The sequence below is a fragment of the Chrysochloris asiatica genome, unplaced genomic scaffold (assembly GCF_000296735.1).
Source record: "Chrysochloris asiatica unplaced genomic scaffold, ChrAsi1.0 scaffold00003, whole genome shotgun sequence".
Taxonomy (NCBI): Eukaryota; Metazoa; Chordata; class Mammalia; order Afrosoricida; family Chrysochloridae; genus Chrysochloris; species Chrysochloris asiatica.
Genome location: NW_006408521.1, coordinates 21,921,583 through 21,945,131, shown reverse-complemented (window position 1 = coordinate 21,945,131; position 23,549 = coordinate 21,921,583). Strand labels below are relative to the sequence as shown.

At 40.4% G+C, this 23,549-nt stretch overlaps 1 protein-coding gene and 1 pseudogene across 2 annotated transcripts in view; both read right to left on the bottom strand.

The window, feature by feature from the left end:
* Positions 1-15,211, bottom strand: part of DNTT (DNA nucleotidylexotransferase) — a 64,367-nt gene extending 49,156 nt beyond the window's left edge. For both annotated transcript variants that reach the window (XM_006831188.1, XM_006831189.1), the window contains exon 1: positions 14,835-15,211. In XM_006831188.1, coding sequence (XP_006831251.1) covers positions 14,835-15,037 — 203 coding nt within the window. In that variant the 5' untranslated portion in view covers positions 15,038-15,211. The remainder of the gene's footprint in view (positions 1-14,834) is intronic.
* LOC102828837 lies at positions 6,372-6,951 on the bottom strand (annotated as a pseudogene).
* Positions 15,212-23,549: the final 8,338 nt, after the last annotated feature.

The following is a 23,549-nucleotide window of genomic DNA, read 5'->3' as shown; positions in this document are numbered from 1 at the left end:
ACTCATAGTGACCCTGTGTAGGTTTCTGAGGAGCTGTTGGTAGGTTTGAGCCACTGATCTTGTGGTTAGTAGTCTAGTGCTTATCCTTCAGCACCACACCAGGTCCATGTAATTCCAAAAAATATTTATAATAAACTTTCTGAAAGGCTCTTTATGGCAAGACTTTAAGAAGATGACAGAAAGATCAGTAGTATCATATGGGGAAAAAAATATTATATGGGAATTACTATGATCTAATTTTCTGCCTTTTGGAATGAAACATTTTATTATTGCATTACTATTTATTATACTATAACCCTGTAGCTATAATAAGTCAAAAAAAGTTTTGTTACTAGGATTCTAGTTCATATATGTGTGGGTTTATTCCATATAAAACATGCTTAAACATGTTGCTGCAATCCGTGGATGGCAGCAGACAAGTTCTCTTGGTGACCCACTTGTCTTTGTCTCATTAGGACGCCTTCAAAAGAAAGGTCCCATCACAACTGTCATTGCCATGGAGACCTGCTGAGCCAGTTAAATTCAAGACAGAAAAGTCAGCTCAGAAAACTATAGTGACTATTTTTAGGGATTCCACAGGGATAATCTTGATAGATTTTCTAAAAGGACACAAGACAATCATAGAGGTTTATTTTGGAGAAGTTTTAAGAAAATTGAAAACTGGATTTATAGATGAGGAAAAGACCAGAAAAGTTGCACTGAGAAATTTTTCCCGTCACAATGTAGTAAGGTCTGTTCTATGAAAATTTTGCTGGGAAACTTTACCCCATTTACCTACAGCTTTGATCTTGCCCTTTCCGACTTGTTTTTGATTGCCAACCTCAAAGAACATTTAAAAGGAACATGATTTGAGTCCTTTGTGGATACTAAAGCTGCTGTTTTAACATTGTGTTAAATTGCAGAGCTTAGAATTCTTTGGAGAAAAGTTATAGATATAGATGGAAACACTGTCTTCACAAGTGTACAAACCTACAGAGGATATGTCAAGAAATAATAGTTTCACATTTTGCTATTTTGTTAAATAAACGTTTCTATGACTTTTAGCCAATTTTTAAAACTTGCTATTGTATTTATAATACTGATTTTTATAACAATAGAATTTTGTCTCAACCTCAGAAGCGGGCTGAAGAGAAGACCTGGGGCTCACCTTCCAAATTTCTCATCTCTGATTCTTACCACCATTACCACATCTTCACCTAGGACTCACCTAGGCATTGTGGGAGGTCTGAGCTCACGCAATTGGTCAGAAGCAGATACATTTCTTATACAGTTAATATATTTATGAATGACAGATCATAAATCATGTGAAGGAAAACTGTGATTTAAGTTTCTAATTCATGCTCATGAAGCAACTAGCAAACAAAACAAAATAAGGAGCCCTGGGAAGGACCCTGGTGGTGCAGTGGTTAAGCACTTGGCGGTTACTGTTAAGTTGGCAGTTCAGACCACCAGCAGCTCAATGGGAGGAAGATATGGCAGTCTGCTTCCATAAAGATTTACAGCTTTGGAACCTCAAATGAGCAGTTCTACTCTCTCTTGTAAGGTGTGATAGTTAAGGGTTTGTGTCAACTTGACTGGACCAGGATTTTCAGTGGCTTGGCAGATGATGTGCAGTTATCCCCTATAATGAGATCTAATATAATGTAATCCACTCTATGATGAAGTCAGCTATGATCAGCCAATTAATTGAAAGGAAGTTGTATATGTGTGTATGGAGTTAATACTTTTGCTAACTTGAGGATGTGGCCTGTTTCCAGTATACTGGTCACTCAGGCAAAGCTTACTTCCTCTCTGCGGGGTCTGGATCTTGTATCTGGCTTGCCCTCTACCTCTGGTTCTTTAGACTTGAGCCAGTGGCCTATTGATCCTGGGGTCGTCAGCAGCCTGCTCTCTTGCCTACCTGTCATCTTACCTGCCTATCTTTGTTCATCAGCCCTGTAGCTACGTGAGTCAGAAGTCTTCATATGACATCTAATCGCCAGACTTGGGACTGATGACTACAACTGTGTGAACCATTTCCTTGATACAAATCTCACTTTATATATACATATTGAACCTTCATTGGTTTTGCTTCTCTAGAGAATCCAGTCTAAGACATATGGTTACTCTGAGTCTGAATCAACTTGATAGCAATGATTTTTTTCTTGGTTTTGTTTGTTTATCCCATAGATGTTGGCAAAGAATATTGAAAGTGCCACAGATTGCCAGAAGAACAAACAAGTTTTTCTTGGAAAGAATACAGCCAGAATGCCCCCTAGAAGAGAGGATGTTGAGACTTTGGACATGTAGTCAGGAGGGATTAGTCCTTGGGAACGAATATCATGCTTGGCAAAGTAGAAGGTCAGCAAAAAAGAGGAAGATAGATCCCCAATGAGATGGACTGACACATGACTGCAAACAATGAGCTCAAAAATAGCAACAATTGTGAGGATGTGCTAGACCAGACACTGCTTCATACTGTTGGATGTAGGGTCTCTATGAGTTACAGTCAACTCAACAGAGTCTAAAAACAACAACATGGGGAACAAGAAGCCTGTTGGACATGAGGAATTGTCCTCGAAAACTGAAACAATAGTTGGCCACATTCTTCATCTTCCACCAAGATGAAGAAGCCACGCTCCAGGAGGCTGCTAGGCTCTCAAAGGTCTGGGTTTTGGCTGCACCTCAGTGGGAGATAGATGGAGGAGATGGAAGTTGACGAGAAGCCTTGAGACTCATCTTCTACACTGAGAGCTCACATCACAGACACCACTGCCACGCACCTCCACACCACATCTTTACATAGGCTTCCCCTGAACACAGGCCAACCTTCTTATAAGAGACATCCAGAATCCCTGAAAGTGTAGGAGCAGCTGCCGTAAAAGAGACAAGCAAACAACCAAATATAGGCATAGACAAAGGAGACAGACTAGAAAGAAATTAGCAAAAACATTAACTCCACACACACATCTACATGTGTGTATGCAAGTTATGGACTTTTAATTCTCACAACAGTCTAATGAGGCAGTTGATATAATTTCAGATGAGAAAACCAAGCCATAGAGAGGTTACATGGAGCCAAGATCCAAACCAGGTGTGCTTGACTGAAGCACTCTCTTAACCGTTCTGGTAAACTGTGGTTAGACCCCTGAATGAGGTTTTGTTTGTTTTGAATACTTTGCTGTATCTTCACATTTTTCTGTCATAAACTATCTATCATCACTTTTTTACTTAGAGGGAAAATAAACATGTACTATTATAAAAGGCAAAATAGTCTGGGCATGGGCTAAGGTAGTTTCTACCGTGTCCACAGAGGCCTGAGTTTTCTTCTTTAAAAGGTAACAGAAGCCCTCTGGACAATTCAATTCTTTAAGTCTTCTAGTTTCTTAGACATGATCAGTTAATACTGTCTTGGACTAAATATGGGAGACCTTGAACCAATTATAGCCATTGTATTCCAGGATTTGTTCCCCAGCTTCTCACAGAGAAAAAGATTTAGAGTCTTCTCCTTCAATGTTCTCTACTGGTGCTTGGCTGGTCCTTGGTGATCTCGAGAGCGATGGTGGTGGCATGATAGTCTTTGGGTTCTAATCCACCCTAGTGCATAGCACATGACCAGCCTCATAGTAGGATGAGCAGTAGATGCTTACTGGATGAATAAATGAACGGGTTAATCAATATTTCCAAAAGAATATTTCTCAAACTCCTGGTGTGGCACTGTAGGATAAACACTGGACTGCAAATCACAAGGTCGGCAATTCAAATACACCAGCTGCTCCTCTGAACTATATCTAAGGTCACTATGAGTCAGACCCAACTCGACGGCACTTAACAACAACAAGTGTCTACCTGAGACACCCAGATTCCTGGACTCTAGTTGCTGTTGTTAAGTGCCGTCGAGTCAGTTCCAACTCATAGTGACCCTATATAGGTTTTCTGAGGAGCGGCTGATAAGTTTGAACCACAGACCTTGTGGTTCCCAGTCTAATGCCAACCTTACAGCACCACCTTGGAGTCCAGTACTGAACACGAGTAGCAGAGCCAAAGTATGATCTTGACTGTATCTCACCTGAGTTTAGAGACAATCTCAAGAACAGATTTGATGCATTAGACACTAATGACAGAAGACCAGAAGAGTTGTAGAATGACATGAAGACATCATACAGGAAGAAAACAAAAGCTCATTAAAAAGACAGGAAATAAAGAAAAGACAAAAATGGATGCCAGAAGAGACTCTGAAACTTGTTCTTGAGCATTTGTTGTTGTTGCTGCTGCTAAGTACTGTGGAGTCGATTCCGACTCATAGCAGCCCTGTATAGGGTTTCCAAGGAGTGGCTGGTGAGCTTGAACCACGACCTTGCTGTTCAAACCAACCTTGCAGTCCAGCACCTTAACCCACAGTGCCATAGAGAAGCTAAAGTGAATGGAAGAAATGATGAAGTAAAAGAGCTGAACAGAATATTCCAAAGGCAGTTCCAGAAGACAAAGTGCAGCATTATAATGAAATGTGCGAAGAGCTGGAGTTAGAAAACCAAAAGAGAATATGCTCAGCATATCTCAAGAACTGAAGGAAAAAAAATCAAGCCTCAGCTTGCATTTTTTAAGGATCCCATGGGCAAAATATTGAATGATGCAGAAAGCATCAAAAGAAGATGAAAGGTATACACAGAGTCACTGTACCAAAAAGAAATGGTCGATGTTCAACCATTTCAAGAGGTAGCATATAATTAAGACCCAATGGTACTGAAAGAAGAGTCCCAGCTACATTGAAGGCATTTGTGAAAAGCAAGACTCCAGGAATTGACAGAATACAAATGGAAAACTTTCAACAAATTGATGCAGTACTGGATGAACTCACTCATCTATGCAAAGAAATTTGGAAAACAGCTTTCAACTGTTTGGAAGATATCCATATTTGTGCCCATTCCAGAGAGAGATGACCCAAACAAATGCTGAAATCATTAAACAATATCATTAATATCAAATGCAAGTAAAATTTTGCTGAAGATAATTCAAAAACAGCTGCAAGAGAACATTGACAGAGAACTGCCAGATTTAGAAAAGAACATGGAACTAGGAATGTCATTGTTGACATCAGATGGATCTTGGCTGAAAGCAGAGAATACCAGAGAGATATTTATTTGTGCTTTATCGACTACGCAAAGGTCTTTGACTGTGTGGATAATGAAAAGCTATGGATTACATTGGCAAAAGTGGCTATTCCAGAACATTTCATTGTGCTCATGAGGAACCTGTATATAGACCAAGAGTCAGTCGCTTGAACAGAACAAAGGAACCTGAATTGTTTAAAATCAGGAAAGGTGTGTGCCAGGGTTTTGTTCTTTCAACATATTTATTCAATCTGTATGCTGAGTAAATAATCCAAGAAGCTGGACTATATGAAGGGGGCCATGGCATCAGCACTGAAGAACACTTATTAATAACCTGTGATGTGCAGATGATACAACTTAGATGATACAACTTGTCTAGCAAAAGTGAAGAGGACTTAAAATACTTGCTGATGAAGATCTAAGACTACAAGCTTCCATACGGGTTACGGGTTGCAGTATATATATATATATATATATATATACTGATCTGGAGGGCCCAGGGTGACTTCTTTTACTTGTCTGGCACCTTGGTGGGAAGAGCTGGAAGTACTGACTCAGGCACCTTTACATGACCTCTTGAGGAAAGTACTTGAACTTCTTATGAGGAATCTCGGATTCAGGAGTGTTTCAGGGAATAAGGCAGAAGCTTCATGACCTTTTTGTTTGTTTGTTTAACAGTGATGAAATATACTTTTGTTTTTTTTTATTTTGTTCAGTCAGAAGGTTGTAAACCAAAATTATTGCTAAAGTAGATAACAGGCGAACAGAAAGGTGCTTTACAAGTCCAGTTATCTTGGAGTTTATTTAAAACAAGAGAATAAGGTCATAATGTTTCCAGACAATATATACTTGATTCCTTAAATAACAATTATGACAATAGCAGAAGGAATTAAGGAATCTTGTACTTGTGATCCATACAAAACATCAACTTTTGTATTGTACATAATTAAAGAAGTATCTCAAACACTTCAAACTACTGTAATAGCCAATACACAGAAGCATGCCTTAGGTGGGCATAGGAATGCAACTTAAAAAAGAAAGAAAGAAAGAAAAAAAAAAAGCACACAGGAACTACTCAATTTCTTAAAAATCACTGAGCAAGAAAAGCAACATTGAACTTCACATACTGATTTTACACAACTTCAGCACAGTACCTTGACTTAAATCCAAGAGCAAACGTTAAGACTCTTCTCGTCTATTTTTGGTAAACAAATACCTGGTAAACATGTATGACTTTCCCCCCTGGATTTTCCCTGGGAGTAGCCTTTACTTTTTTTTCTTTTATTTAAAAGAGGGCAGGTTTGGCGCTTTTATATTGATGTCACCAATGTTAATATTTCGTGGGATCTCAGGAAGATTCATGTTCTGTACAGCTGATACAGCATGGGCTGGGGCCCCTGCAAAGCCAGCCTCAGATTTCGCCAGTTTATTTTGTGCATCAGTTTGAGTAACAATTTCATTCATGTTGGTCTCCAATACCATTCCTCCCATCACCATTTCTTCAAGAATATTGTGAACCTTGTCTACATGGAAAATTAAATCCAGTTCACAGACATTTTCAAAACACTTATCCAATGTTTCCACAAATACTTGAATTAGATTTAAAATGCCAAGTTCACTTTCTGAAGAATCCACACAGAAGACAAAATATAATGTTGAGTAACGTCTATTAATCAGTTTGTTGTCAGATCCTCCTGTTAACAATCCTCCTTCTAGGAAATGACCAACATTTTCATCTCTCTTAGATACCAAATGGAATGTCTCTGATGATTTGCTGTTGTTTATCTTTACTGCAGGGCTGGTGGAACTTGGAGAGCCTGGGCTTCCCGTGCTTGTTGAAGATGAGGATCGCCTTGATCATGGTTGGGCAGGGCGGACCCTGTGGGCACTAGGGGGCCAGAGTGGGGGCCTCTTCATGACCTTTTATGAACCAGTCTCAAAAGTCACATGGGCGTTAGTTCACTGTATCCTATCGGTTGGAGCAGTCACAGTTCTCTGAGATGCTCAGAAAGGAAAAATCGTCCCTGCCTCTTGGTGGGAGCCAGCGTATCTTAAAACTGCCTCATAGACCTTCTTGGTCTCCATTTTGAAAAGCGCTACTCTAGATAAAAATCTTCTTTCTTTAACTACCTGCAACACTGGAGTGGGGGTAGTTTCTGACCTCCTCTAAGTTCACAAGGGGGAGGAGAAGAATCGCCATCAACATTAGCCTAGGGGTGATTTCTATGATTCTATGCTGTATCCTTCAACTTTTGACCAATTCTGATGCTAATTCTGAGTCCGTTCCATAGTACTCTCTACTTCTCTCTTGTGTTCCCTCAGACACCAGTTTCCCCGCTCTTCCAACTTTTCCTCTCCCAGTTGGCCTTGCTAGTTGGCATAATTACAAAAGCTCTCTGTAAAGAAAGAGGCAGCCATCTTCTTTTGCTGGAGGAAGACTGCCCCCAACCTAACTTCGCGGTCCCCATGATAGTCAGCTGCTTTTATCTTTGCCTTCAGAACTGTTTTCTTTCCATTGAAGAGGCCATTCTTGGTTCTTTCCATCTGGTGCGGGGTTTATTTTGTAAATAACTTTAAATAGTCATGTACAGTTAAACTGGGCTGTTTATAGTTGGAAAAAAAACAACAAAATACCCATTAACCCATTGCCCTAGGGTAGACTCCGACCCTGTAGGACAGAGTAGAACTGCTTCAGACAATTTTCAAGGCTGTAAATCTTTTCAGGAGCAGACCTTCACATCTTTCCTCCACAGAGCAGTTGGTAGATTCAAACCACCAACATTTCAGTTGGCAGCTGAGCCCTTAACCACTGTACCTTTTCTTGTTGTGTCCTTTCCGGTCTGTTCTGACTCACAGTGACCCTGTGTAGGGTTTCCGCGGTTGTAAATCTTTATGGGTACAAAAAGCCTCATCTTTCTCTAGCAGAACAGATGGTGGATTTGAACTGCTGACCTTGCAGTTAGCAGCCTAACATGTAACTCGTTACGCCACCCGGGCTCCCTATATGGAAAAAAGGACACTTCTACTTTTGTGGGGGATGGGGATCTAGGTCAGGATCCTAATTTATCTAGGTCAGGATCCCTGAAACAGAAAAATCGAAGCAGTTTTACGTGGTTTTATCCCACTCTGCTACTAGCACCAGAAAAGACAGGCTGCTTTGTCCAGCCCTTCTATACTTACAATAGAAATGTTCATTAACTTAAAACTCACAAATTTTGACATGCAAAGGACTTTGGACCAGAGCAGAGCTAAAGTTTACATTGCATATTCTTGAATTTATAAAAATTAAGTTGCAATATTCTTGGTGATCACAAAATGAATACTTGTGCATAGTAGAAAATAATTTTTTTTATTACAAAAATTACTTTTGGTAACCATGCAATTCTTTGATTAGCTTAATATTTCATCAGATATATCACTGCTTAAGCAACTATTTCTTGAAACCCACTATGACTGTGTGTAGGAAAGTTCTCCACGGTCTGCAGACGAGATTTACACAGTGACTCCTGATCACATCTATGCCTTGTATATTCAGGGTGGGGTAACTGGTTAAGATGAAGAGCAAATCCAGTGGGAGACTCACTGGCATGCTGGAGGTGGTCCTCTCCAATGGGGTCTTAGGTCTTGGGAGCAGAGTGGTGTAGGGATAATTATGCAAGAGTGAGAAAAGAAAAAAGAAGTAAAGAAACATCTTCTGGAAGGTGTGTTTGTGCAAAGGAATTGGAAGGAATCTAGGGGTAGAACAGTTCAACACCTTATTTTCTAAAACAGATAGATGATCTCTTTCATCTGGTGTTTATTTTGCAAACAATGAGATTTAATGTTTGGATTTCAGGCATCACAAATTTGAAGTGAGGTAATATTCAGACAGGAGAAAAAAACAACATGCTTTTTTTTTTTTTTTCCCCTAGCCACCATGAAATGATAATTGTAGCTAATAACCCAGGATAACGAACAAGGCATGCAAATCACATTTCAATTGTTGCATAGTGAATCAATGGGAAATACAGGCAGCCATTAAATGTAAATATAACTAAAGTAAAATAATGCAAGATGATTAAAAGTAAGGGCTAGGTGGGCAAATGCTGATAAATAGAATCTTTTAAAAGGAAGACTAGTACATATTTGGAATATACAGGATCAAGGATTGAATTGTGTTCTCCTAAAATATGTGCCAACCGTGATGCTCAATGGGTTGGCAGTTATGTACTGATGTAACCACTGCCGTGATATGATTGGATGTGATCAGCCAATCAGCTGTGTGGGTATTGGGGTGGGAAGCAACACTCTTCCTCAGGCCACAGCTCTGATCCGATGTAGGGAGAGTTTCTCTGCAATGCAGCCAGCCTCACCTTTACCTTACAAAACATAAAAGGATAGCAAAACCAGCAAAGAAGGAGAGACCTGACTACATTAATTAAAAAGGACTAGGAACGGAGCATGTTCTTTGAACCCAGGGTTCCTGAGCTGAGAACCTCCTAGACCCAGAGGAAGATAGATGCTGTAACAGATGAAGAGCTGCAAGCAACGCTGGGTGTACAGATGTTGAAAGGAGATAAGGAACTTCTACCAGAGCTGAACAGACAGAGAGAATCTTCTGCTCTGACTAGGGACTGCTAGTCTCCTAAACTATAACAGAACACATTTCTGTTCTATGCCATCCACTTGTGGTATTTCTGCTAGAGCAGCAATAGAGAACAAGGAGAACCCCTTGTGAGAGAACAGCACTGCTCATAGGGTTTTCTAGGCTATAATCTTTGCAGAAGCAAGCTGTCAGGTACTGTTTCACACTGAGTGGCTGGGTGGGTTCAAACCACCAACCTTCCAGTTTACAGCTAAACACTTAACTGTTGTACCACCAGGAGACAACAAAGATACAAATGCTAACTTTGCTCTTCCATTATGAACTGCAAGACTCATGTTTTATACTATTTTGAATTTCCAGAACCTAAGAAATGTTATATGACCTGGGTACCAATGAAACATTTTATTGGTGATGGCATGATGGCATGTGTTGCTTTCATTGAAGACATTGTCTTCAAATGGTGCCCTTGTAGATAAATTATAGAGGTCTAGGTAGAATCATCCATTTAAGGTCACCAGCTGCTCCTCAGAAACCCTATGCAGGGTCGCTATGGGTTGGAGGCAATTCCACGACATTTAACAACAACAACGACAGAATGGTGAAGTACTGGTGTAGCGCTGTAGCATCAGCACTGGACTTCGAACCACAAGGTTGGCAGTTCAACGCCCCCAGCTGCTCCTTGGAAACCCTATACAGGGTATCTATGAGTCGAAACTGACTCGACGGCACTTACCAACAAGGCAGAATGATAGCTTGATGCTTGAACAGTGAAACTCAAATGCTAAGCAGTTAAATGGATGTAAACCTGGAGAGTCATCCTTATTGGCCACAACTCTTTCTTCCTCAACATCAATGATTTGGCTTAAGATAGATAGCGTTGCTTTGTGTGCCATTGAGTTGATTCTGACTTACATCAGTGCTGTAGAACAGAGTAGAACTGCCCCCATAGTGCTTCCTAGGTTGTGATCATTCTAAGAACAGATCTCCAGGTTTTTATTCCTGGAGAGCAGCTGGTGAGTTCAAACCACGAGCCATCTGGTTATTACTGAGCACTTATCCTTTGCGCCACCAGGGATCCTTATAAGGTAGAAAGTAAATTTAGCTAAAGTGTTCATGGCAGAGGGTTGATGGCAGAATAAAGCTCACACTACTAGAATCCAGGAGGAAATAAGGTGACAACTACCAGATTCAGATGTTTCCCTAGCCTGTCCTACATCACTTAGAGATTATGAAGTTGTTCTAAAATTTAGAATAGTGTCCATGGGATGCAATTCAATATCCTTTTTATGGATGTGCAAAATGTACCTTGCAGAACTTAGCACCCAGGACTTATATTTTCAAGATTCAGCATCCTGTGACCAGGTGAATGGCATGTCTTTTGCAGTATACATAAATATTAAATATATAAATGTATTATATATTAATATTAATGAGGTATATATAAATATTAAGGAAGCTCAACCCAAATAAAAGAATACAGTGCATGCATGCTAGAGAATGAAATGCTCCGGACAGTTCAGCACATTCAAGTATCCGTTTCGAATCTGTAGGTTTGTGCCTGGGTAAAGCAGCAAGCTGTCATTTTCTCATATTTAATCCTCCTGATGGCCAAAGAATGTACTAGGAGCTATGAAGATTACCAGCTACTTTCAGAACATTTTTTTTTTTTACCCCACTTAACTCTTTTTACTTTGACTTTTATATACTTGGGAAGAGAGATTATCATCAAGATATATCATTTCTTTTTTTAAAATATTATTTTTGCTTTTTAAATATATGTTGTTGTTGTTGTTAAGTGCCGTTGAGTCGGTTCCGACCCATAGCGACCCTGTATAGGGTTTCCGAGGGTGTAAATCTTTACGGGAGTAGAAAGCCTCATCTTTCTCCCGTGGAGCGGCTGGTAGTTTCGAACTGCTGACCTTAAGGTTCACAGCCCGATTCGTAACCACTACGCTACCAGAGCTCCTTTTAAAATATATATGCATTATAAAAAATTTGGGAAACACTGAAAATAAAAACAGCCATAATCTCTCTCCTTATTACCCTCCAAAATAACTGCTTAAAACATTTTGGTGGATTTCTTTCCTGTCTTTGTTCTATTTGTTTATATGTTTGATCTAGTTCATATGAGGGTACTTCAAAAAGTTCATGGAACAGTTCCATTATCTTTAATTCCATTTTTTTCCATGAGCTTTCTGAAGTCCCTTCACAGTGTAGAAAGAGAAGCTTCCCCAAGGTTCTGCTGTGAAGATCAGTGGAGAAGAATATTAAAAGTACATGGACTCCCAGAAGAACAAACAAATCTGTGTTGGAATAAATACAGCCACAATGCTTTCTTAGAAGCCAGGATGATGAGACTTGTCTCTTATACTTTGGACATGTTATCAGAAGGGACCAGTCCCTGGAAAAGGGCATCATGTTTGGTAAAGTGGAGGGTCAGCAAAAAAGAGGGAGACCCTCAATGAGATGGATTGGTACAGTGGCAGGAACAGTGGGCTCAAGCTTAACAATGATTGTGAGGTTGGTGCGAAACCAGGCAGTGTCTTGTTTTGTTGTGCATAGGGTCCCTATGTGTTGGACCCAACTCGACCACACCTAGCATCAACAACAGGCAAATAGAAAACAATTCCACTTGACAATGTATAACTGTTTGCTTTTACAGAGCAAATTGATACCCATCATTTCATTTGGAGCTGATGGCAGAGAGAGCACTTATCAAGAAACAAGTTCAGAGAACAGACAGAGGAGACTTGCTCCTTACCACCTGGCTGGGAAGGGCAGAACAACCTGAATTTAAGACCCCTGGATTTATCTAGAGATTTTCCCCAATAATAATTTCTATTTTCCTTTCTAATTAAAACCATTGTATATCTGTGTACAGAAATTATGTTTGAGAACCAAGACTCCTACTTCCTGTGGTTTATTTTGAGTTATAGAGCACATTTGTATTTAATGTTCCTTCTAAGCTGCCAGCCTGGGAACTTTGCCACCATCGCTTGCACAGTAACAGTTTGCTCACGGTGTACCCATTTCCTCTGTGACAGCAGCTGGGCTCATCCTGAGCAGCAGGCACCTGGAGCACAGAGCTGCCTCTCTAGCTTTCTTGCCAATAGAAGACTCTTTACTTCCTGCTGTCGACCTGAGTGTATTCCTCAGACGCCATGGACATGTTCATAGCTGTGTAGATAGTTACAGTAGTGGACCCTGGCTGGAAGTTTGGACGCTTTAACAGAGTTTCCATGTAAGTGGTACCTTAGGATCATCTGACCTTCTTGCCAAGCCCTTGATAACGTTTCTTTACTGCAGAAAGCAGGTCTGTATTAGCTAAGGAGTTTAATTTCTGGGGACATTTAAAACTTTTCTTCTTTACTGGTTTTACTTTTTGTTTTTGTTGTTGCTGGGGACAATGGGTGGCACATACAGTTTGCACTCAATTACTCTCCCACCTACTAGCACTGCGGGAGAAAGTCCTGGTGATCAGACTCCGTAAAGTTTACAGCCAATAAAACATGATGGAGCTGTTCTGCTCTGTACCAAGTAGGGCCTCCAGGAGCTGAAATGGACTGGGTGGCAGTGGGATTGTTTTTTTTGTGTTTTTACTGATTTTTGAAGGACTGTTCCTTGGTCTCTTATGTATTTCCACTCCATCCTCAGCCCCCAGCACCAACTGTTTATATAAATCTGTAAAATTAGGCAGATTTTACAGATTTATATAAACAGTTTAACAATGAGATGAAATCCACAGGTTATTACAGAATGGATGTTAAGCCCAAAATAAGACTGAGGGTGGCTGTCAGGGACATTCAAAACAAAACATAGCAGGGATAAAGGAAATGATACAAAGGGAAACACTTCTGAATTGAGCATTTTAGTAGAAATAAAATATTCCTGTGACACTGACTTTTTACATGGGTGTTAGTGAAAATGATCATCTCTGGTGATTGAGTTTTGAAGTAGATCTCCCCAACATTTTAAAGCTCACATTCCTTCATCAGAAAATCCTGCTCAGTTTTTGTTTTCTAATGATTATTTTAAGATTAAATATTTATTTTTGCATATAATTCTTAGAGATTTTTCCTGGGAAAAAAAATGTGGTTGATCTATTCCTTGGACACCCCAAGCCAGACAAGTGCTTTAATCGTCATTTTTTTTTCTTCATTGCAAACCCCATGGCTGTTTGGTTTGGAACCAGCATTTATGTCAAAGTTCTAATACCACTTGTTGCTGGATTTTGTTTTGTTTTCTCTTACATCTATTATATATATCAACTTATATAAAGGTTAGACAACAACAGGATGCTTGCTGGGATTCGTGAGTGGGTTTATGAGTGAACCAGTCTAAGTAGCCCAAATGGTTACTTTAATTCCAATTAGCCTGGGCTCTGATCTCATCACATTCAGCATGGTATTAGATCACCCCTGGACATTGTTGCAGCTAAATCATTAACCAGCATCCCTTTGTCTGTGAATCCCACCAGAATTGCTTTTCAGAAAAGCATGCTCAAAGACACACTTGGGTGCCTTTACTGAGACAGCTACAGTTACTAGTCCTACTCCAAACACTGGTCAGCTCAGCACAGCCAGATGTTTAGGTAAGAGTCAAGCTGCTAAACCATTTTATCTGTCTTACAGTAGCTGAAGAATTTTAATTTAACTCAGTGATATTTTGCTTAATTTGGTCAAGAATAAAATTGAGTGGTTTCATTATTAAAATTTCCAAATAGTTTTCCGTTTATTAGATACCTTATCTCTTACCTGGATACCTTGTCTCATAATAGTGAAAGGCAAAAGAAATAGAAAGCTATTTTATCATGTGATGCTGTAGGTTATAATGCTCTGGAATGCAAAGTTGGTTTGAACCGCAAGTTTGGTGGTTCAAGCTCACCAACCATTCCTTGGAAACCCAATGCAGGGTCATCATGAGTTGAGACCAATTCAACAGCACTTAACAACAACAATAGTTTCAATATAATTGTGTTCAGCCCTCCCTCTCTTTCCCTTAATTGTCTCAAGATTGCTTTTTGCATTTCAGATCTGTTGTCCTCCCAGTAGGAACATCCCCTCTTCCATGTGTGGAAGAAAGTACATCTTTCTTGGGCTTCAAAGGATCTGCTCATAAAGTCCCAGCTTACTTACAAAATGAAATCAGTGGTGCCCTACCTGAGCTCATTTTCAACTCGGAACCCTTTCCTTCGAGCCAACTCCATGAGAAAGGTTCTGCGGGTGGTTCCCATTTTCTTCTCCAAAATGAAGAGGACCAAATCCTGAAATTTGATGTCATGAGGAGAGGAGGCCACTGATGTGCCCATTTGTCTGGCTCTCTTCTTCCGAGGGCCCATGTGGGCCATTTGCTGCACATCCATGGGAAGAAGCTGTTGCTGCCTCTGGCTCTGCCAGCAAGTGGTATCTCCCAAAGCGAGGGCACAGCCTGCCCCTCTTCTTCATGAAGAACTTTGAAGTCATCTCACCAGCACACTCTGAAGCCAAGGCAAGCCTTCCTGGGCACTGCCCTGGTAACAGCTTCCTGCTGCAAAGTGATGGAGAATTTCTATTGAACTCTGTTCAGTTCAGTTGTCCAATATGAAGTTCATAATTTAAAAAAAAAAAACACAATACATTGTCTTTTTGCTATCATATACATAATCTCATCAGCTACTCAGAAAAACTTTATGGGAAAGGTAAGGAACATCATTGTTTGCATTATTCATATATTTACTTCTTTTTTAATTTGTCGAGATCCCTTTTACCTTCCTACCTTGCTTATTACAGGCTCTTCCTCCCATAGATGATAATTGCAATGTGTTCGATTTCTATAGTTTGCTTGGATGTGAAAGATTATTTGTGTCTTACTTTACTAAATGGCAGTCTCATATTTTTAATTCTGTTAATTACTTTGCTTTGCTCATAACTGCTTTTCAAATTCAGTCACGCTACTCCTGGCTAATCTGCTGAATCTCACGGTTCCACAAGGCTTTATATTAGGTATTTGCTGTATTTCTCCCATGCTAGTGCATTTTATAAGTGAAAAACCAAGGCAGACAATTTAACACCAGGGTTCAAGAGCATAGAAAAGGAACTGAATTAGAGTTTGAGTTCAGGTCTTCTAACTTCAAAAAGCTCAGTTGTTGTTTTTCAATGGAATGGTGGCACAGTGATTAAGCACTTGAATACTAACCAAAAGGCTGGCAGTTCAAACTCACCCAGTGGCTCTGTGGGAGGAAGATCTAGCCATCTGCTCCTGTAAAGATTCTCCTGCACAGAAAATCCTATGGGCACCTCCATGGCCTCTAACGACAAGGTTACTCAGAGAACAAGCTGTAATAGAAACTTAAAACAGAACTTTTGGAATGGGTGAAATGACTTTAAAGCTCTGTAGATGAGAATCACTGCCACAAAGAGATATTCCATAGATTTAGATGCAAAATCAAATAAGTGCCATCTGCCCACACACTTTTTGCATTTCATTTCCTGAGCATGTACTATGACCAACACCAAGCATGGTATCTCCAGGCTTGACTAATGGGATCTTCACTGACAAGTAGTTGCCGTTTTCCTCATATGATTTAACAACTCACTCAAGCTCACAGAGTTGTAGATAAACACAGTTGTGCATAACTGAGCTGGGACTTGAACTCCGATCTGTCTGCTTCCAAAATCTGTGCTCACATACTGAGACTGAGAGTCCACCATAGCACTCTGGGCTCTGCTTGCCCATCCCACCATGTTATTTGAGGCTTTTGGATACCTCCAAATGTGCATGCGCCCTTCAGGGAAGAGTGGGAGCTGTCTGCAAACGCTTGCAAAGCTCTCGGTCCTGCTCAAGAGAACAAAATTATAAAACTTCAGGTGGAAGTCATAGAGGATTCAATTGCAGCTCTCTGAAAGTGGAAATTTTGTAAGTAGCTAGAGCATTCTATAATGCAGAGAGGGCCACTTTGTATAGTGGTATATTACAGGTCAGGAATCCTGGTGTGGCACTGTAGGATAAGCACTGGACTGCAAGGATGGTTTGAACCTCAAGGTCGGCAGTTCAAACCCACCAACCACTCCTCAGAAACCTACACAGGGTTGCTATGAGTCAGAACCAATTCCATAGCACTTAACAACAACAACGTTACAGGTCATGAACATATCACTATATAAATAGAGTTCTAATAGAGGCTGAACAACATTTGTTGAAAATTTTATAGAAAAGACTTAAATATCTGGTCAGGACTCTGAGATACCAGTACTCCACAACTGCATTTTAGAGATCAAAATTTTGGTGTGAAAGTTCATGTTGGCCCTCATTAGGGGTTTCATTACTAAAGTGTGTCCTGCTTCATGCCAGCTGTGGCTCTGAAGCATGGAGCAAACAGAGGGTCCTACCGAGAGTTCAGGGTGGTTGCATTCATTCCCACAGTCTGTCCTAGGAAGGATCAGCATGTCATCTACAAGGTAAAGGGAACGAGAAGTCTGGTCCTGCGGAAACACCTCCAAACTAACTCATCTTCGTTTCAAGCATCATGAGACAGGGCAGTACTTACTAACATGTCAGAGGGCTACGTTTGGGTCAGGTGCCTTCCTCTGAACATGCTTACCCATGAAAGCACATGTGTTACGAAGACCTCATCACTTTTATGCATCCTCACTAGACTCTGAGTCTTGTTTCGGCGGGAACAACGTAGACTTTATTCAGAACTGAATCCTCAGCACCTAGTACATTGCTTGGTACAACCCAACCCAAAGCAAACTAAACGCACTGCCTCTGAGTTTATTCTGATTCATAATGACCTCATAGGACAGAGAAGAACTGTCCCACAGGGTTTCCAAGGCTGGAAATCTTTATGAAGCTGACGGCCACATCTTTCTTCCACGGAGCAACTTTTAGTTAGCAACAACCTTTTAGTTAGCAGTCAGGCACTTAACCTTGGTGCCACCAGGATTCCAAAAACCAAACCAAACCAAACCAAACCAAACCAAAAACCCACTGCTGTTGAGTAGAGGCTTACTCATAGCAACCCTAAACAACAGAGTAGAACTACCCCAGAGGGTCTCCAAGGCTGCAAAGCTTTACAGAAGCAGACGGTCTTTCACCATGGAGCAGCTGGTGGGTTTGCACTGTAACTACTGCATCACCAGAGCTTTTGCTGCTACAATTTTGTTGTTAAGTGCCGTTGAGTCATTTCCGAACCATAGTGGCTCTATATAGGGTTTCCAAGGAAAGGCTGGTGAGCTTGAACCCCTCACCTTGTGGTTCAAATTGCCTTTGCAGTCCAGCACATTAGGCTATAATGCCACACCATTTACTGGTGCAATAGGCAGCAAATGAGAATTCCAATCTAAGTTAATGTTACTATTATTTTATTATAAACTTTTGGGTTGTTTGGCTAACTATGATATGACCACCCTTCTCCACCTCACACATCCCCTAACCTAAATGTCTCTTCAATATTTGTTATTGTTGTTGTTAGGTGTCATCAACTTAGTACCAATGCTTAGCGACCCTATATATAGCACAACAGAATGAAACATCCCTGGTCCTGAACCAACCTGGTGCCATGTTTGAGCCCATTGATGCTGCCACTTTACCAATTCATCTTGCTGGGTGTCTTCCTCTTTTTGTCTGACTCTTCACCTTACCAAACATGATATCCTTCTCCAGGGACTGGTCCGTCCTGACAATGTGTCCGAAGTATGAGAGACAAAGTTTGACCATCCTGGCCTCCAAGGAACACTCTGGCTGCACTTCTTCCAACACAGATCTGTTGGTTCTTTTGGCAGCCCATGGCACTTTCAATATTCTCCAACACCATAACTCAAGAGCACCAATTCTTCTACGGTCTTCCTCATTCATTGTCCAGCTTTCGCATACATATGAGGTTACTGAAAATACCATGGCTTGGGTCAGGCGCACCTTAGTCTTTAAGCTGACATCTTTGCTCTTCAACACTTTAAAAAGGTCTTGTGCAAAGATTTGCCTAATGCAACACATCATTTGAGTTCTTTAATCCAAGAAGAATGAAGTCCTTGACAACTTCAATTTTTTCTCCATTGATAAGAATGCTGTTTATTGGTCCAGTGGTGAGGATTTTTGTTTTCTTGACATTGAGATGTAATCCAGATCAAAGGCTGTGCTCTTTGATCTTCATCAGTAAATATTTTAAGTCCTCTTCACTTTCAGCAAGCAAGGTTGTATCGTTTGCATATCACAGGTTGTTAATGAGTCTTCCTCCAATCCTGATGCCATGTTTTTCTTCATAGAACCCAGCTTCTCAGATTACTTGCTCAGCATACAGGTTGAGTATGTATGGTGAAAGAATACAACCTTGTCACACACCTTTTTTAATTTTAAACCATTCAGTGTTCCCATGTTCTGTTTGAACAACTGATTCTTGGTCCATGTACAGATTCCTCATGAGCACAATTAAGTGCTCACGAATACTCATACTTCGCAATGTTGTTCATAGTTTGTCATGATCTACACAATCAAAAGCCTTTGTGTAGTCAATAAAGCACAGGAAAACATCCTTCTGGTATTCTCTGCTTTCAGCCAAGATCCATCGGACAACAGCAATGATATCCCTCATCCCACGTCCTCTTCTGAATCTGGCTTGAATCTCTGGAAGTTCTTTGTCAATGTATGCTTGCAGCCATTTCGGTATTACCTTTAGTAAAATTTTACTCCCATTGGATATCAAAGATATTGTCCGATGAGTTCCACATTCCGTTGGGTCACCTCTCTTTGGAATGGGCACAAATATGGATCTCTTTCAATCAGTCGGCCAGATAGTTGTCTTCCAAATTTCTTGGCAGAGATGAGTGACTGGCTCCTGTGCCGCCTCGCTTGCTTGAAAGATTTCCATTTTTATTCCATCAATTCCCGGTGCCTTTTTCTTTGCCAATTCCTTCAATGCACTTTGGACTTTTTCCTTCAGTATCATTGGCTCTTGTTCATATGTTCCCTTTGAAATGGTTGAACATTGACCATTTCCTTTTGGCACAGTGACTCTGTATATTCCTTCCATCTTCTTTTGATGCTTTCTGCATCATTCAACAATTTTCACAGAGAATCCTTAATAATGAAAGTCGAGGCTTGAATTTTTCCTTCAGTTACCCCAGCTTGAGAAATGCGGCAGGTATAATACTGTTGTTAAGGACTCAGACTACTTGAGTTTAACACACAGATATTTATGAACTATCTGGGCACATTGCCAAACATCTGTGTGACTCAATTTCCTCATCTGTGTAATGGGGTTACAGTGATTTCTATGTCATAGGTGCTTATGATGACTAAAGAAGCATTGAAAAGTACTGGCAAGCAAAAATTGATTAGAATTATTTTTAAATTGATTAGAATTGCTACTATTAAAATTACCCAAGGAGCTTTCTCTGGTTGTATAGTGGTTACAAGTCAGGCTGCTAACCTCAAGGTCAGCAGTTGGAAACTACCAGCCATTCCATAGGAGAAAGATGAGGTTTTCTGCTCCCGTAAAGATTTACAGCCTTGAAAACCTATGCAGAGTAATTATGAGTTGGAATTGACTCCACAGCATACCACCACCACCATTATAGTTACTCAGATTTAGTTCCCCTTTTCTTTGTTCCCCTTCCCCTTCCCTCCTTTTCCCCTGTTCCCCCACACTGCATTGGTATTGCTGACTGAGTACTTCCCACTTGGCCATTTGCTTTCCTTGTTGTTTTTGTTCGGTGCCATTGAACCAGTTCCTACTCATAGCGACTCTAATGCACAACAGAACAAAACACTGCCCCGACCTGCACCACCCTCACAATTGCTATTACACTTGAGTCCATTGCTGCTGCTAACTGTGCCAATCCATCTTACCAGTGCTTTCATTTAAAGTGGTCTGTACAGCAGGTTTGCCTAATGCAAGATATCATCTGATTTCTTAGCTGCTGCTTCCATGAGTGTTGGTTATGGATCCAAGCAAAATGAAGTCTTTGACAACTTCAATGTTTTCCCCATATATCATGATATTATTTATTGGTCCAGTGGTAGAATGTTATTTTCTTTACATTAAGGTGGAATCTATACTGAACGCTGTAGTATAAGATCTCCATCAGTATTTTAAGTTCTCTTCACTTCCAGCAAGTAAGGTGAGATCATCTGCATATCACAGATTGTTAAGGAGTCTTCCTTAGACTCCTCCAAAAGTGGTATTGGGCCCACTCAAGGACAGACCTAGGATCTCAACGAGACTGGAGGGGTGTTCTACAATGACACCCAAGATGATTTTCCAGGAATACCAATTCCATGAGGTGCTCCATACCAAAGAAAAAGGGTCGGTAGTGAATTAAATTTAGGATAAGCAGATAAACTATTCTTCTCATAAAGATTTACCATATGCCTGAGGACACTGAAGGCTTCTAGGAGTCTCACAGTAAAGTAACCTGTTCACCTTTGGTGAACCCAGTGTGTTGTCACTTTGCTCGTAGTTTGTTTATTTTATAAAACACAACACCCTGTTGATTACAGCTAGGAGTTTCAATGGCACTGGAGATATGCAGGCATGGTAACCACCTGCCACTCACCAGGTGTGTGGCCTTCCACAAGGCAGTTAACCTGTGGAAGTGTCAGCTTCCTGTGTGTTAAATGGTGGTCATGGTTTTAACTTCATGGCATTCCGATTGATAAATGAGATGATATGAAAACAACCCACCTGGCCCCCTGCAGGTACTCAGTCACTGTTCCAGCCTCCCCTTTGCCCTGCCTCTCCCATGTGCTGGCAGATAAAACCAGTGTTCCTGACTTGATTAGGTGTTGATATCTAGCAAATTGATTGGCTATCGATCTCATACACAGTTGCTGCTCTTCTTAGTTTAATATTGATTTTTTTCTTTCCCATTTGATCATTCTTAGAGACCAGTCCTATTAAATCGAAGTTTATGGAGCAGAAATGAAGGGTCGTAGGTTTTCCATGAAGAAACATTAGTTTGATTCTCATGAGTCCTGCTATTCTGTTTATGTGCTTTAGAAGAAGTCAGTTTAAGAGGAAAAGCTTCTGCTTCTGTCAGTTTTATTTTCTTCTATATCAATCTATATAGATCTGGGAACTATGCCATCCTTGAATGCACAGCTAGGGTTTGTTTTGGTTTGGTTTTTACCCAGCACCAACTTCCTCTGTGCCTGAACAGCTGTGTTTGGCTCTTGGCAGCAAATGTCTTCCGGAACTCAGAACTGCCTTCTGGGGAAATATTACTGAGTTTCTTGAGTGTCAGAAATCTTGAGAAATATGCCTCTTGACAGTATGAAGCAACCTGTGGCTATGTATTCTTGGTGCTAATAAATAATAATAATAATAAAAATCATATATTTTAAGGGCTACTTGAAAGTTCACCTTCATACACAAGATGAGAAGTGATAGTTTCAACAAGGAAATGAATAGACAAGAAACTTATTTGTAACTTCTAGTCTTTTGTTTTTAACTTTTTATTGTTAATTGAGTGAAGGTTTATGGAACAGATCAGTTTTCCAGTCAACAATTCTTATTCATTTTATTTCTGTCATTGTTTGCAGTCCCCACAAGGGAACATCAGTCATACGCTTCCTCCGTGGGATTCCCATTTCCTTTCCTCCTCTTTCCTAACCCTTCCTGCCTTTGGAATTCTGTCCTTGGGCAAGTGTGGCCCTTTGGATCTTGATTGGTTAAATTCCTGGGAGTGTTGCCTCCTTTCACTTTACAGATGTTCACTTTACAGAAGCATCTATTGTTTGGCTGCAAACTGAGCTTCCGGGGTGAGTTTAGTTTCCAAAGGGTGACTAAATGACATAGTCTTTGGGGGGCATTCTAGCAGTCTCCATATGACCAATAAGCCTGGCCTTTTTTTGTTTTATGATTTTGAATTTTATTCCACATTTTTTTCTCCCACTGTATCCAGGATCTTCAAATGGGATAACTTTCAGAGTGGTCAGTAGTGGTTGCTGGGTCTCAGGCCATGGAGGCTAAAGTCCCTGTGGTCCATTAGTCCTTTGGACTAGTTGTTCCCATGCACCTTTGAGGGCCTTTTTTTTTTTTTATCTTTTCATTTTTATTTGCTCTGAACTGGAGAGAGAACAATACTTGCACCTTAGATGGTCATTTACAAACTTTTTCATTTTTAACCTTTTATTATGAATTAAGTGAAGGTTTACAGAGCCAATCATTAGTTTCACATTCATTAAATCATATGCTTTGCTTCATAACATGTTTGCAATGCTTTCCATATACCATCAGTTAACAGTATTTACCTCTACTCATTTTACCTCTTGCATTCCTCTCTGTGTCTCCCGCTACCTTCATCTTTCCTCTGCCAACCTCCTTCTTGTTATATATTGCCTGCCCCATCATCCATGCTAACAAATGTCTACCCTCCTGCCCCCATCATAACCATCAGAGAAAGTTTCTTTTATAAAGAAAACCTTTTCTTAACTTTTTTGCAGCAGTGGTCTCATACCATATTTGTCCTTTTGTGATTGACTAATTTCACTCAGCATGTCTTCCGGGTTCATCCATGTTGTGAAATGTTTTGCAGATTCATAGTTATTCTTCAACGTTGCATAGTATTCCATTGTGTGCATGTGCCAAAGGTTGTTTAACCGTACTTCTGTTGATGGGCATTTAGGCTGTCTCCATCTTTTTGATGTGTCTCTTGTAAACAACATCTTGAAGGATCCTGTTTTCTTATTCATTTTGCTATCCTCTGTTTCTTGATTGGTGCATTTAATCCATTTACATTCAATGTAGCGTAGTGGTTATGAATCGGGCTGCGAACCTTAAGGTCAGCAGTTCGAAACTACCAGCAGCTCCGCGGGAGAAAGATGAGGCTTTCTACTCCCGTAAAGATTTACACCCTCGGAAACCCTGTACAGGGTCGCTATGGGTCGGAACCGACTCG